Source organism: Asparagus officinalis, chromosome 5 (genome assembly GCF_001876935.1).
Source record: "Asparagus officinalis chromosome 5, Aspof.V1, whole genome shotgun sequence".
NCBI lineage: Eukaryota > Viridiplantae > Streptophyta > Magnoliopsida > Asparagales > Asparagaceae > Asparagus > Asparagus officinalis.
This window is the reverse complement of record NC_033798.1, coordinates 16180494-16197491: the sequence shown is the minus strand read 5'-3', so window position 1 is coordinate 16197491 and position 16998 is coordinate 16180494. Positions and strand designations below refer to the sequence as shown.

General features: G+C 41.3%; 1 protein-coding gene across 1 annotated transcript; it reads left to right on the top strand.

Annotated features, from left to right (window-relative positions):
- On the top strand, window positions 10438-11421 carry LOC109841564. The gene has a single exon (XM_020410525.1). It carries the CDS (start codon window positions 10438-10440, stop codon window positions 11419-11421), a length of 984 nt encoding a protein of 327 aa, XP_020266114.1.

The window sequence follows — 16998 nt, the reverse complement described above, 5'->3', positions numbered from 1 at the left end:
AGGTATTGACTACAATGAGGTTTTCTCTCCGGTGGTGAAGCATTCTTCGATTCGGATTTTGCTAGCTTTGGTGGCGCAGTATGGATTGGAGTTAGATCAGTTGGATGTGAAAACTACATTTCTTCATGGTGATCTTGATGAAGAAATTTATATGACTCAGCCATTGGGATTCCGAGCTGCAGGGAAGGAAAACCTGGTTTGCAGGTTAAAGAAATCGCTATACGGTTTGAAGCAGTCTCCTCGACAGTGGTATTGACGATTCTATGGTTTTATGATTGATCATTCGTACATAAGGAGCCAGTTTGATCCTTGCGTGTATTTTCGCAAGTTGAAAGGAGGTGTGTACATCTATTTGTTTCTTTATGTCGATGACATGTTGGTTGCCTCCATTTCCAGATCTTCTATAGATGAGTTGAAGGCACAACTTTCAAATGAGTTTGAAATGAAGAATTTGGGTGGGGCTAAGCGCATTTTGGGAATGGAGATTAGTAGAGACAAAGAGAATGGCAAAATTAGTTTGACTCAGATAGCTTATCTAAAGAAGGTTCTACAGCGGTTTAACGTTAGCATGGAAACGAAACATGTTAGTATACCTTTGGGAGCCCATTTGAAGCTTTCAGCTGACCTTTCATCAAAGACAGTTGAAGATAGAGAGTTGATGTCAAAGACTCCATATGCGAGTTCAGTTAGAAGCTTGATGTACACGATGGTATGTACGAGGCCGGATTTGTCACAGGCGGTGAGCATGATATCGAGACATGCACAATCCAGGAGTGGGTCATTGGGACGCCGTGAGATGGATTTTGAGGTACATTCAAGGTACGCTCAATGTTGGTTTGGTTTATGAGCGGGACACTACAGGTGGGCAGCTATGCATTGGTTATGTTGATTCGGATTATGTCGTGGATTTGGATAAGCGTCGGTCTACTACGGGGTATGTGTTTACTTTAACCCGTGCACCGGTGTGTTGGAGATGCACCTTACAGTCTACGGTGGCTTTGTTTACGACGGAGGCAGAATATATGGCAATTACGGAGGCTGTTAAGGAGGCGATTTGGCTTCAATGACTTTTGGAGGAACTTGGTATATTACAACAGTCTGTCACTATTCATTGTGATAGCATGAGTGCTATCTATTTGGTAAAGAATCAAGTTTTTCATTCGAGGACGAAGCATATTGACGTTCGTTATCACTTCGTTCAGAATGTTCTTGAAGATGGTGATGTGGAGATAGTGAAGGTCCACATGAAGGATAATCCGGCGGATATGCTCACAAAGGTGGTTTCGAGCAATAAGTTTGATCATTGTCGAAACTTGTTGCACATTTCTGATTGTTGAGGCGGTTAGCGGCCATTTGGCAGAACTACGATTAGCTTGATCCTGGTCAGAGGGTACGTAGGCAGCCATGGTGTAATGGTGCAGCTGTTTTGGGCCTGGTTTGGCATTAGTGGGGTTCTTCTGGTGTTCGTCCAAAATTTAATGTTTATCAAATGATGGACGAGGTGGAGAATTGAAGAACGAACTTACCTTGCAGGCGGAATTGGTTGCAGGCAGAATTGGACAGGCGAATTGATCTCGCCTGTAGCGCGTGAGGGCAACTTTGAGATCGCAGGCGAAGTGCAGGCGGGGTTTGATCTCGCCTGCAGGCGAGATAGGGTGAGGCAACTTCGAGTTCGTCTGTCGTGTGCGCAGGGCTCGAGGTGATCGCGAGACGTGCGCGACGTGGATGGATACCAGCTAGCTCCAGCTGGTATCGGAGATGCCCTAGGGTTTCCCTATAAAAGGGAAACCCTCGTTCTCGAGCAAAAGAGAGCGAGCAAGAGAGCGTGAGCAGAGAAAAAGAGGCGGCGGCTTCTTCCTTCTGCGATTTTGGTTTTCCTCTTTGTCCATGTTCTCATTTATTGTGAGAAGGGGTTTGGTGATATTTATTGTGGGGAAGTTGGGTTATTAAGAGAGAGTTTGAACAGTGTTTTATATTAAAACACTGTTATTTGATTGAGAGATCTCAAGCTTGAGATCTTCTCTCTTAATTTGTAATTTCTTGTGATTAATAAGAAGTTAATTGTGCCGCTCCCGTGGACGTAGGCAAATTTCCGAACCACGTAAAATATCTGTGATTTGCTTGTCATATTAATTGTTGGATTGTACCCATGTTGGGTTTGTTAATTTCTCCCGTGCTCACGGACTCGTTCGGTGTGCGAGCACGCTTCCACAAAGGTGCGCAACACCAAGCACAAAACTTGTAATTAGTACTAGGTTCCTCCATATAGCTATGTATAAAAACACAAATGTGAGAATCAGCTATTAAGCCCACCCAAGCATGCATGTATCACTTTGTGGGTTATGCGTTGCATTTATTAATAAACGGTTCGAATGGCAAGCGAATGGTCGATCTTTTTAGCTTGAGCAACGGCCAGTGAGCATGGAATATTAGGTTACTTTGCTCTAAATATAGAAACCATTTCGTAGTTTCTGGAACGGCACACGATACCAAATTTAGTAAATGCTTTTTGCTCATTGATGTGTTACAAGGAATTGGAAAGGAGTAATATCTAGGGAGGGATTAGATAAGAACAGATCTTCTTTCTTGGTGTAAAGGATTTGAATTCTGTAGTGTTTTTAAATAATTTTTCCTAATATAGTGTTACTCAGCACTAGTGAAAACCAGGCAATCAGCAGCATACCATTAGATTTGGAACCTCTCCACTATCAAAAATAATAATAGATGGACCAATATATAATCACATTGATCAATTATCTAGTGAGTGGTTGTAATTTTTCTCTAATTACAAATTAGAAATGAGTACAACAAACCGGGGTACAATGAGCGTTAAATTTAGAGTGTATCACAACTGTCTATTAGACAATTAACGGTTAAAATTAAAAGTAATGGTCTGTCCACCACTAGTGGAGAGGATCCAAGACAGCGGATTAAGATTGCGAACATCTGCGGAGGACAACATCCTTCTATGTTGTCCTGGCTATTCATCCGCTACCAAATGTGTGGCAAATACTAATGGTCCCACGACGAGGAAAATAAGGTAAAATCCACAGCAAGCCACGCTTTCCGCCTCCACTTTCGAACTCCCCCCCCCTAAAGTTCCTCTCTCCTTCAAGTAATCCTCACTCCGAACCCAACTCAAAGTTCCTCTCTCCTTCAAGTAATCCTCACTCCGAACCCAACTCAAAACCCTGACCCAAATCCAGAAATTTGGCTCGAGACATTCGGTGGCTTCGGAGGTTCAAGCAAATTCTCTTGTGATTTGTGGTCTTGATCTTGCCCATTAGGTGGGTGTTGTTTTTCCTGTGAGAAAATGAATTTTTTTTTTTGAAAAAAGCTAAGGTTATAAAAACAGAGAAAGAAATTTTTTTACATTACCGAAAATCTGAGGATTATAACTTATACTTCCTAATAACAAGATAACAACTTATCTTAATAGAATATAACTCCTATCTATAATTAACCAATTAACTAAAGTATCACTAACTGATAATATCGTATCATCAACGCTCCCCCTCAAGTTGGCGCATACACATCGTGAATGCCCAACTTGCCTAACAGGAAACGAAACTGTGGTCTAGCAAGTGCCTTCGTGAAAATGTCCGCTGGTTGGAATTGTGAACGGATGTGCGCCATAACGATGTTTCTAGCCTGCACTTACTCACGAACAAAATGACAATCTATCTCAATATACTTTGTCTGCTCATGAAATACTAGATTGGCCGCTATGTGAATAGCCGATTGATTATCACAAAATAGCTCCATCGGCTGTCCGTGATCCACCAAAAATGCAGTCAACAACGACTTCAACTATACAAGCACACTCGTTGCAGCTGCCATAGCTCGGTACTCTGCTTCTGTTGACGATCTCGAGACAGTGCTTTGTTTCTTCGTTTTCCATAAAATGGATGACTCCCCGATTGTGATGAAGTAGCCACTAACTGAGCGACAAGTAATTGGATAGCTCGCCCAATCTAAATCACAATAGGCTCGTAATCTCAAATCGCAATTAGATCGTAGAAGAATCCCTTGGCCTGGACTTCCCTTGATGTATCTCACAACTTGCATTGCTGCCTCAAAGTGCTCTTTGCGAGGCGCTTGAGCAAATTGGGAAAGAACATGAACTGCATACGAAATCTCTGGAGTGTGATGGTTAAATAGATCAAGCGACCTACAAGTCGTCGATAGCTTGCACCATCTATTTCCTCCCCCTCGGCCAGAGCAAGCTTGTGGCCCTTCTCCATAGGTGTCTTGGCCGGTTTACTTCCAAGTAAGCCAGTCTCGGCAAGAATCTCCAAGGCATATTTCCTTTGACACAAGGAGATGCCAATCTGTGATCGAACAACCTCAATGCCAAGAAATTTTTTAAAGAACCCATATCCTTGATATGAAAACACGCATGTAAGTAGAGTTTGAAAGTTGCACATTCATCATGATTATACCCGGCTAATATAATATAGTCGACATACACAAGAAGACCCATGAACACGCCACATCGACTATAAGTAAATAATGAATAATCAGCCAAGGATTAAGAAAAATCATACCACTTAAGTGCTCCGATCAATTTGTTGAACCAATTTCGTGAAGCTTGGCGTAGTCCGTAAATAGAATTACGAAGACGACAAACATGATCTCCACAATTAGTTTGGAAACCTTGAGGTAGTTTCATGTATACTTCCTCATCAAGGTCTCCGTAGGAAGGCATTATTCACGTCCATTTGATGAAATTCCCATCCTCGCACTGCTTCCACTAAAAGAAAAACTCGAACTGAAACAATCTTTGCAACTGGTGTGAACGTCTTATGAAAATCAAGTCCTTATACTTGTGTGATGGCAACAAGTCTCGCTTTGTACCGTTCAACGGTCCCATCTGCTTTGTGCTTAACTTTGTAAACCCAACGACAGTCTATTGTTTTCTTTCCTTTAGGCAACACCTCAAGTATCCAGGTTTGATTGGTCTCGAGTGCTTCGATTTCTTTGGCCATTGCTTCACGCCATCATTCATTCAGAACTACCTCTACATACGATTTCGGTTCCACATCCAAAGTAATAGCTCCAACAAAACGCCTGTGATTCTGTGACAAATTATCAAACGTTACGTAACGAGCTAAGGAATGAGATGCACCTGAGTCGCTTTCATGTCGCGGTAGCTTAGAGAGGGGAGGGGTAAATGCTATCATTTTTAGCTAAAACTTTAGATTTTTGAGACAAAGAAGCTACATAATTGGCCGAAGAAATACCATCACTGTTTAGTTGAACCTGTTTGACCTCTGTCGCCGATGAAACATCGTTATTGCTTAGCCGAACCTGCTAGACCTCTGCCCTTATGTTGTCCTCTCGTGTACAGTCGCGCATCAATGCGCCAGGGAGTCGTGCACACTGCTACCTTGCAGCACTCAGCCCATCCAAGCTGTGTGTATAGCCGCGCAGACGTTGTTATTGTGCTGTCGCTATCCAGAATTCATTATTGAATTGTTGTTGTCCAGGTTTGGCTGCCTAGAATTCACCTATGCACAGGTGTGTACTTTTGCACAGCCATGTGCATTGTCTAGGTTTGGCTGCCCAAAATTCATTTGTGCACAGCTGTGCATTTCTACACAGCCGTGTGTATGCCGCTGCCCAAACTCCAGCTGGGCACTTCGTTCTCATCCATTCCTTGTTGAATAAAGGACAAAACCTTTGAGACACACCGGTATTTTAGTCTCTCTTTTTGGCTATCTTTCCACCTCTTTGGCCTGAGCTAAAACCTCACGAACTAGGCTCGCATCATCCTCACTAATTGGACTCGTATTTTCTCCCTCATCTCGAGTATCAACATTACGAGTTGCTTCAAGTTCCTCAATTATCTCGTCATCACAACTGAAATCATCATACAACCCATACACATAATCAGAAACATTACGAGTATTAGATTTAAGCCATTTATCACCTTGAGCAAATAGAAAAATATCTTCATGAAAAGGTATATCCCTTGAGTAGAAAAACTCATTTTTCTCCAAATCATAAAGTCGCCAACCCTTTTTGCCATGTGGATGGCCTGCAAATACACATTTCCTACTTCTTGAACCAAACTTATCCTTTTGTCTAGGATTATTGTGTGCATAACATAGACATCCAAACACCTTGACATGATCATACATAGGTTTCTTGTCAAGTAAAATTTTATAAGGTGATTTCTTATCAAGTTTAACAGTGGGTGTGCGGTTAATAAGATAAACTGCGGTTAAAATACATTCTTCCCAAAACTTAATAGGTAAAGAAGCTTGAAAACGAAGTGCTCTAGCTACTTCAAGAATATTCCTATGTTTTCGTTCAACTCATACATTCTGTTGAGGTGTATTTGTACAACTAGTTTCATGCACTACACCATTTTCCGCATAAAAAGCTCACATAGGCTCCTCAAATTCAAGGTCATTATCACTTCGAATACGCTTCACAAATTTATCAAATTGTGGCTTGACAAATTTACAAAATAGCATAAGAAACTTTTTAGCTTCACTCTTACAAATATACACAAACTCCTCGACTATAATCATCAACCAAAATAAGAAAATAATATGCACCACAAGAAGCAGGTTTCGAATACGGTCCCCATAAATCACAATGAACTAATTCAAAACAAGAAGTGTCATTACTCTTACTTAAAGGAAAAGGAGAGCGTGCTTGTTTTGCCCTATAGCGAACATCACAAATAAGCTTATTCATATAATCGAATGACCAATATCCGAGATGAAAGATAGATATTGAATATTCTGATGTCCCAGTCGCCGATGCTAAACTAAGTGTGAGTTGTCTCCCTTTACTTTCAATGCTGAATGTGTCTGTATAGGTCCTTGAGGTCCGGTCATGTATTATACAAAGCTCATTAGTAAACGTTATTTGACAATTTTACATAGAAATCAACTGAGAAATTGATATCAAATTGCAAGTTAAATACGACACATATAGAACATTAGTTAACACCATTCCTGGACTTAAAACAATACGACCAACCATCGTCGTCATCGTTGTCACCCTATTAGGCAAATAAACGGGCATCGGGATCATATTCTTGAGATCAATCAAAAACTCCTTCTTACCAGTCATGTGATTCGAAGCCCCACTATCAAGTATCCAAGTAGGTGACTTAGAACCCTTACCAGAAAGCTTATTGGAGTTATCACCAGAGCGATCCAACATTCTTAACAGTTTCTAAAACTACTCCGTCGAAAAAACTTGAGTGTCGGCGCTGCTACCTTCTTTGGTTATTCCTCCTGCTGTCGCGACATAAGCCTGACCTCATCCTCTGAACTTGTCAACATGCTCACATTCTCTTTTGCCCTTGTACCAAGCCGGGTAGCCTTTAAGCTCGAAGCAATTCACGACGTTGTGCTCCAACTTGTGACAATGTGAACATTTCTTCTCCACGTCGCTTTGCTGTTTTGCCTAAGATTGTCCAGCTCCTCTTCCCTTAGACGCTGAGTTAACCACCATCACCATAACTTCTGGGCGTTCCATTTGTCCTTACACAGTCGATCGATGTCTTTCTTCTTTACAGATCATAGCATAAGTTTTATTGACAGGAGGCAAAGGTTCCATGTTGAGTATTTGAGATCGCACCATACCAAAAAGGGCGTCGTTGAGTCCCATGAGAAATTGATGTAGTTTCTCTTCTTCACGCTCACGAAGGAAGTCGTGCGCTGCTCCACAAGTACAACTCTGTACTTTCGAATAGCTACAGAGTTCATCCCACATGCTCTTCAATTGCGTGTAGTATGCCATCACGGTCGTCCCATTTTGCCTAGTTGAGGCAATCTGTCCTTTCAACTCATGGATTCAAGGTGCATTTCTAATTGAAAAACGATCACGTAGATCTTCCCAAATAGCTTTAGTTGTCTCCTCATAGGCTATGCTCAGCTGAATGGATTTCTCGATAGAGTTGAAAATCCAAGAAATCAGCATCGAGTTGCAAGAGGACCAACTACTCGCCTCCGGTGTATCCGGTACCGACTTCTCCAGTGTGTCATTGATAAAACCCAATTTGTTCTTCGCTCTAAGTGCGTCCGTTATTGCCTTCTCCCTCATATCATAGTTTTCTCCATTCAGAATGCACGTGGTGATCACCGCTCCCGGGTTATCTGAAGGATGCAAAAAAAATGGAGAAGACATATCCAATACTTTTTTGTTGGCTGCGTTTCTCTCCGTCATGATTTTGGTAAAGGAAAAAAAATGGTGTTTGATGGCGATGCAATTGGGTTTAAGGAGAAGGAAGGGCGGCAACTATGGGTAGGGTAAATGACTTCTCTCAAAAATCACTAACCTGCTTTGATACCATATAAAAACAGAGAAAGAATTTCTACATTACCGAAAAATCTGAGGATTACAACTTATACTTTCTAATAACAAGATGACAACTTATCTTAACAGCATATAACTTCTATCTATAATTAACCAAATAACTAAAGTATCACTTACTGATAATATCGTATCATCAACAAAGGTAAATAAATGTATATGGCACTGGCCTGTACAGTGCTTCTATGTCTACCACTAGCTAGTCCTAGAAATTTGAATGGATGATGTTGAGTTAATGTGTCTAATTATGTGAGATTGCAACGGTAATTTAAATGGCGACTGTACATTAAATTGTTTCTTTTGCATTCTTGGGCTGCTGCCCGTTGATTTTAATTTTCTAATGTCTAATTTTTGGAGAACTAAATGGAGAAAGAATTATGCATTACCCAAAAAACAGTTAACGTTTTCCGGAGACCCATGTCCAATAATTAACTCTCAAAATTTTGGACTTCGATAGATGACTCAGTTAGGTATAAAACAAAGTTTTCTATTCAAAAAGAATCGTCCATAAGTAGATCGAATTGGCAATCAAATTCGTAAATATTGGTTTTGATGGATTATGAATATAGTAGTGTCATCTATCGTTGTATACTTTGTGCGTTTTCGTTTCTAGAAAGTTTAGTAGCGCGTACCCCTTGTTCTTTGTGTATAATAAGTGTACGTTATTCTGTATTTTGATCCTTTGTCGATACCCATAATAATATCTGCACAGTGTACTTGGATAACAGCGAGTAGGTGTTGCAAAAATTTTCTAAAAATGAAAGGTAGATGAATGCACTTCTATATTCTTAATGGGATGCAAGTATTTCCTCAACCGCTGGAGTGTTTAGACCACCCTAGGATTTGTTAAATCAACTACAATGAAGATTATCAAACATACTGTGATTTATGAGATAGCAAATTAATCAATAAGTATACTTAAAATGTAGATGAGAAAACTCCTGACAAGTCGTAGATCAATATTTCTCATATGGAAAGAAGAGTAAGTTGAGACATTTGATATCAAGATGGATGGGAAGCCTTCCTTCAGCATGCAATGAATCCAAAAAAGTTAGGGAGCAGACTATTGCATTGTAAGTGCAGAATGATGTTGTTAGTGGATAGAATCTTGATACAATTAGAATTGTGGGGATTTGGTAAGGGTTACAAATACTGGAATTTTCCCGGGGAAGGTAGTATTAAAGATATTGAATGGACAATTTATAATTAGGGTGGCGCTACAGTCACACCCCCAACCACACTCCTCTCTCGTTACGGTGGGGCCCACATGAGAATTTTTTTTAAATTCTCATGTGGGCCCCATTGCACTGTACCGAAAGAGGAGTGTGGTTGGGGGGTGTGCCTCTAGCATTTTTCTTATAATTAACCCCGCAATGACAAGATGAGAGACTGTTAGTGATTGACGTCATATGTCAAATCATAGAGTTTTGATCTCCTGACTTGAATCTAACATGGCATGCTTGATTATTCTAGTTCTTGTGAGAGAGCTCGGGGGTGCACAAACATGTCACGAGTCGTGAGTCACTACCTCCTCTTTGGCGCAGATTGTTCATCCCAGCTGAGATTATCTTCTTTGCTGTTCGCACGATGGCCTTTGAAGCTAGCGACTCTCCAATCCATTGTTGGATTGGGTGGCGGACATGTATATACGTCTAAATATGTGTATACATTGAGAATTAATGAAACACATCATTCCCACGTTCACGTTCATTTTTCCTTCAGGCGTACTCTCACAGGGGGCAACGACAATACAATTAGACTTTTGTTTTACTCCTAATTTTTAAATGATATTTTGGGAGATAAATACTAGGAATTAATTTATAATTTTTATAGCAATAATTTTTATTTTTTGAGCTCTATAAATAGAGATTAGTCTTGTGTAATTTGGACACAAAAAAAAATCTGAGTTTTCAACACCTTATTCTCCTTCTCTTTGCTTTTGCTTCTATATTCTTCAAACTTTTTCAAATAGATCCTTCACAAAATTATCCTAATTTCTCCTACAACTTTCCTAACCAGCCTCAAAATACCAACCCTCAAAATCCAAATGTGCAAGCCCCGGAAAATACTCAAAATGCTGGTATGCAACCCAATTTTCAAATGCCGTATATGATGCCACCAAATTTTGGCATGCAATACCCTTATCTTCCTTACGGTTATCATCCAGCTGCGGGAAGCAGCTATGTTCCATCCCATATGAATTTTCCTACCACGGAGTCGATTGAGCCACCGACACCCCGGTTCAGTAGCGGATCTATAGAAATCCCGGATTTTTCCACCCAGATCTCTTTGGAAAATGTTGGTGGGGATACTCATAGTTTTCTACCTCCAACCCAACAACCAACAAAGAGATCAAGTTACGATAGTTGGAGCACAGAAGACAACATAATTCTGCTAACTGCTTATTTTCACGCTAGTAATGATAGTGAGCTGGGGAACAACCAAAAAGGTGAAACTTTCTGGGGTAAAATTACACATTATGTGAATGAGAATGGCAAGAGTGGAAAAGAGAGGACCATAGCTTGGTGCCAGAGTCATTACAAAGACATCAACAGAAAAATTTCCAGTTTCATTGGCTGTTATAGTACTGCATGTAGGGAGAAGCAAAGTGGTTGGTCTGATGAAAACTACATATCCAAAGGCAGGGAGTTGTACTTTGAGAAAATGGGTACATCGTTTAATTTGGTGGATGAGTGGAAGGTTGTTCGCAATCAACCAAAATATATGCCAGGAGTAGCAGTATCGGGTAGTAGCGGTTCGAAAAGAAAGAGTAGTAGTGAAGATGTTGAATCCTCCGTTCCTACCCTCGTACGTCCTGAGGGTAGGGACACGACAAAGAAGAAAGCTAAAGCTTCGTCCAGTAAACCAAGGAAATCGAAGCTCGAACTTCAGGATGAGTTATCCAATATAGTCACCTCTCGTGAAAAGGCGGAAGCGAATAGAGCAAGTACTGTTGAAGCTATGAATGTCCTAGCTCGTGCCAAGAATATGGAGACGTGGAGATTTTTGAAAAACAAACCAGATCGTGACGATGAAGATGAAGAAGCATATCAGTTGTTGAGGAAAGAACTGTTTGGCAAATGAAGAAGTTGTTGTTTGTCTGTTAGTTTGTTTATGTGTTTTTAAGTGTTTTTTTAAGTGTTTTGTGTGTTGAAATTGGAGTGTTGAATAAAATCGTTGTTTTTTATTTGAATAAATCCAATTGAAATGACTACTCCCTCTCCAATTGAATTGACAAGTCTCTGCAATTAAAGTTAAAAAATATATGAATTGACAACTCTCTGGTATGAATTGACAACTCCCTGCAATTAAAGACGAAGGGTTGAATTGACCACTCTATGCAATTAAAGATAAGGCATGAATTGACAACTCTCTGTAATTAAAGACAAAGGGTTGAATTGACAAGTCTCTGCAATTAAAGACAATGCATGAATTGACAACTCTCTGCAATTAAAGACAAAGAATTCATGCCATACGCCACATGTCGTTGCAATTGCATGTTTTTGAACAAAGGTTTTCATTATAAATGCTGACCAAATGCACAACTTGGAGTATACCTATCAACATTTTTTCTACATACCCTCCAATGGATCCAAACCTAAATGAATTCAATCTCGAATACTTCCAACAAGAATGGGAGTTAGAAGATAAAATGTTTGATAGGCAACAAGAACTGCTTGAAGAGTTGCTTAGGAGAGAAGAACAACCGCGCAAGAGAAAGTCCATATATAGAGATCATCAAGCAGCGCATGAGAGACTCATGGCCGACTACTTTGCCGAATCATGCACATACACTGATGCCTAATTTCGACGAAGGTATCGAATGAATAGGCCTCTCTTTCTACGAATTGTGGATTCTATGTCAAATTTTGACGTTTACTTCACACAACGTCGTAATAATGCGGGCAAGCTTGGTTTAACCCCTATCCAAAAGTGTACTGCTGCCCTACGTATGCTCGCATATGGAGTAGCAGCTGATGCTTGTGATGAGTACGTGAAGATAGAAGAATCTACTGCGGTTGAGTGTACTCAGAGGTTTTGCGAAGGGGTAATAGCCTTGTTTCAAGATGAATACGGTTGAGTGTACTCAGAGGTTTTGCGAAGGGGTAATAGCCTTGTTTCAAGATGAATACTTAAGACGACCCAATGTGCAAGACTTTTGCGAAGGGGTAATAGCCTTGTTTCAAGATGAATACTTAAGACGACCCAATGTGCAAGACTTGCAGAAGTTAATCCAAGTTGGACAAGAGCGTAGTTTCCCAGGGATGATTGGAAGTATCGATTGCATGCATTAGCAGTGGAAAAATTGTCCAAAGGCTTGGCAAGGGCAGTTTACTAGTGGACACAAGGGCACACCAACAGTTATTCTCGAGGCAGTTGCGTCATATGATTTGTGGATATGGCATTGAGGGGAAGTTGTATTTTGTTTATTTTGTGGACATGTGTATCTGTCTAAATACGTGTAGCTATCCCCAATCTAGGAGCTGACCACGATAGGGAGTGAGTTTGTTTTGTGTATGTATGGTATTTTGTAGATGGATTTGTTCTTTACACATTTGTGGACTCGTGGACTTTATTGTTAGACATATATGATTGTGTGGAGTTGGCTTGTAGACTTTTTTTTGAAGCAGAAAAAACAGGGTGAGATAGCCCGTTCAAATATATATTGATATAGAAAAAGAGTCTAGAATTTACAAAACAAATAACTGACTAGACAACAAAAAGGTGAGGATAGGAACCGAAAAGATGTTATCGGAGGGGAGTGGACCTTAGTCGTCACCCTCCACATAACAGCTGCAGAGCTTCCTAACCTACCATAGATCACAAAAAACGATAAAAGCTACAAAGGGAGGCTGCCAATAGAAACCAACATAAAGCAGCCATCACTCAGCAAACCTACCACTACACTATAAACAAAAAAAACAGTGTATCTCGCGAAGTTTATAGAAAATTACAAAACTACTGAATATTTGCCCACAGAGACTTGGAACTAAGAGATTGAAGCTGGAGGAGGAGGAAACTGCCAGAAGCTAATCTCCTTGAGCAAAATTTTCCCAGAGAGCTTCACTTCATCCATTAGCTTTAGCTGTGTCCTGCAAACCCAATTCGAGACGCTGAGATTTTCTGTTACTTGAAGCACTTGTCCAGAATAATATGAAATGAGAAGTATTAGAGGCAATAGATAGAGGAGTAACAGGAGAATTGTTGAATATGAGGTTGTTTTGACTACTCCAAATGCACCAACAAAGACATGGTAATAAGACCCTCCATAACTTCCTTTGATTAGGGTTATCCAGGAATAAATCATTGTCTAATATCATTCCAAATACCTCCTTAGGCCAATTGCGGGGGTTAGAGGATGGGAAGAGGATGGACCATACCTCAGTTGAGAATGAGCATGAAAATAATAGATGATCGTGGGTTTCCCTCTCCTGGTTGCAAAATGGACAAGAAGGATCACCTCCCCAACCCTTATTGATCAAGTTATCTTTGGTTTGGAGTTTCTTCTTGCTCAGAATCCAAAGGAAAATTTTAGCTTTTAATGGCACAGGGGAATACCGGATAAAGTTATTAAGAGGGTAGACAATGCCTCCATTATTGAGAAGAGAGTAAAAGAATTTCACGGTGAAGGTGTTTGATGCGTTTACAGGCCATTGAACAGAGTCGTGCACGTTTGGAGAGTTCGTGAATTGAACAATATGCTGAAGGAGGTTAGATTTGTCTCTTCTGTCTACTTTTGTTATACCTCTTCTGAGAATAGGATTCCATCTCCAAATATTATGATGCAGAACACCCTGGGAGGAAACAGAACTAGCGGGAGAGAAAGCCAGACTAAAAGCCTTAGGAAAAATATTGCATAAAGAGTTGTCTCCAGACCATTTATCAGTCCAAAATTTGCAGGTCTTGCCTGAACCGATAACCCATCTAACAAAGTTAAAAAAAAAGGTTGATGAATAGATTGTAAATCATGAATGAACCTGGAAGCATACCTCTTTGGGGGGTTGGATATAGGATTAGAATCATCTGAAGAGTAGATAGAGAAGATCACTTTACTGATAAGGCTCTCTCTATCTAAATTTTTCCAAATCCACTTAGAGAGGAAAGCTTGATTGAAATTGTTCATGTCAATAATCCCTAAGCCACCTGCACGTTTGTCCTTACAAACATTTTCCCACTTGACCAGGATTTTACTTCTACAGTACTGAGGGTTTCCTCCCTAAAGAAAATTTCTCCTGATTTGATCGATGGCTTTGATGACCCAACAAGGAAGTTTGAAGAAGGACATATAATATAATGGGATGGATGAAAGAACAGAATTTATAAGAGTGAGCCTACCTTCAATAGATAAGGATCTATTTTTCCATAGAGCAAGTTGTAGGCTGTCTAAAAATCACAATAGATAGCTGATCCCCATCAAACACCGATGATGGAAGTTACAATCTGACGACTTCCAGAAGGCTATAATTTGAAGACTTTCACGTGGATCGATGAAGGTTACAATCTGACGACCTTCACAACAACTGATGGAAGCTCTAATCAAACAGCCTTCATAATCAACATCGGGAGTTACAATCTGACGACTCTCATATATCAGAGAGCTAAAGTAAAGATTACAAAATGACGATCTTTGCAACGCTTCGATAGAAAGAGACTACAAATCGACAGTCTCTTCAAATCAAACTGTGGAAGTCCTCCCCGCACACCAGCATCAAGACGCATCACGTTCATAGCCACGAACGCAGCTCAACGCAGCTCCAACCGCTGCTCAACGCAGCTCCAAGCGCAGCTCAAACGCAACTCTAAAAGCTGCAAACGCAGCTCCAAAAGCTGCAAACGCAGCTCAGATTCGGCCGCCAACGTAGCTCATGTTCGGCCGCAAACGCAGCTCCAAAAGCTGCAAACGCAGTTCATGTTCGGCCACGAACGTAGTCTCCGAAAGCTATCAACGCAGCTTTCACCTGCCGCCAAACGCAGCTCCCAAGCTGTCAAACGCAGCTTTCAACAAGATGCCAACGCAGCTTCCAAATTGATGCGTCTGAGTTTCCAAACACTGCGTTTGAACACAGAATTCACATCAGAACATGGATTTTGCGTTTGACTCGTTCAAACACACAGAATTCACATCAGAACATGGATTTTGCGTTTGACTCGTTCAAACACGAGCTGAACGGTTTTAAAACCGTTTCCCACGATCTGAGGGGATCACAACTCCACTCAGGAGTGATTTAAGGGGCGGTTACATCTCATTAGCCCCACTAAGGAGCAAATTAAGGAGGTGGTTACACCCCTTAATCCCCTATAAATAACTGAAAATCAATCCAGTTCAGGGGTTCGGTCGGTTGGAACTTCTTGGCAGCGAAAAGAGGATCCTTCATCCTTCGGTTGGAGCTTTGGAGATCGACAACAAGATCTTCTTCATCCTTAGCTTATAACCGAATTTCGGTTAAATCAACTCTTTCATAGAGTTTTAAACTCGTTCAGAGTTCTCCACAACGTCAAATCGTGAGGAGAAGACCACGTTCCAGTGAAACAAGACATCAGATCGTCAACGGGGAGCAAATTCGACGCAAACATTCGAAGGAGGCACTCCATCGCCACCGTGAAGAACCCAGAATTAGACAAATGGGAGAATTCAGATCATTCTCTTCTCTTTTGTAATCAGGAAATCCAATTGTAACTGAGATTAAAGGAATACAAATCAATTTTCCTTCATTTTTTTTACTGCAAATTTTCCACAAACAAAAGATGGCGACTCTGCTGGGGATGATGCTTCTCTGACGAAGAAGTGGTGGCGCAATCCGATGTTCATCTCAATGAAACAACCGTCGAAACTCTCGTGGTAGAGTTTGATCAAGCCAAGTTTTAGGAGGCCCTCTCCTCCGGATCCCTTAGCCCCAAGGCTATGCGCAAGATCCACAAAGTCTCCAAAGAGACTAAAGCTCCAATTGTTGCTCCTATGCCGAAGGAAGCCTTCTCCTTCAACCAAGAATGCTCGAACAGCCCCTCCTCCGAAGGAGTGGGCTCAGCTTCGGCCAAACTCGTCCACCGAGTTGAAGGTGTTGCTGCCAAGGCCTTGAAGCAGGCTAAGAAGAACGTCGCTCGACGGAGGAGGAGATCCTTACGACGAGCACATCTCCGAGAATGCCGATCCTCAAGTCAACACGAGCTTCGTGTTTGTGAGCCTAAACGCAACCATGTGCTCTGCGTTTCTGCTTCAGAATGCAAGTCTCGCGTCTATGAGCCCAAACATAGGCTCTGTGTGAAGAAGACTGAGCGCAACCCTCAAGGGCGCGTTCCACAAAATGAACGCAACCCTCAGGGTTGCGTTCCACAAAATAAACACAACTCTCAAATATGCGTTTCATCAGCAAAACCTGAAGCTCAGGCATGCGTTCAGTTGACGAAATCCAATACAATTTTCAGGGCGCTGCCCCGAAACCCCGCCGGGGGGTATTCCATCCCCCCCGGACCCCCTGGCCAGGGGCGCGCCGCCCCCTGGACCCCCGAATACTCTGCATAGCGTGACTAGGTTGAGGGGCAGATATAAGAAGTTCATGGATTCAAGGCATCTCAACCAGATCCATGTTTACCAAGAGCCAGTCCTGTCCAATCGTGGACTGGGGGTTCCAATTCAAACCTCACAATCAGTGAGTAATTCTC

Coding starts and splice junctions, on each gene's coding strand:
- LOC109841564 (XM_020410525.1), top strand. CDS start 10,438: ATGCCGTATATGATGCCACCAAATTTTGGCATGCAATACCCTTATCTT.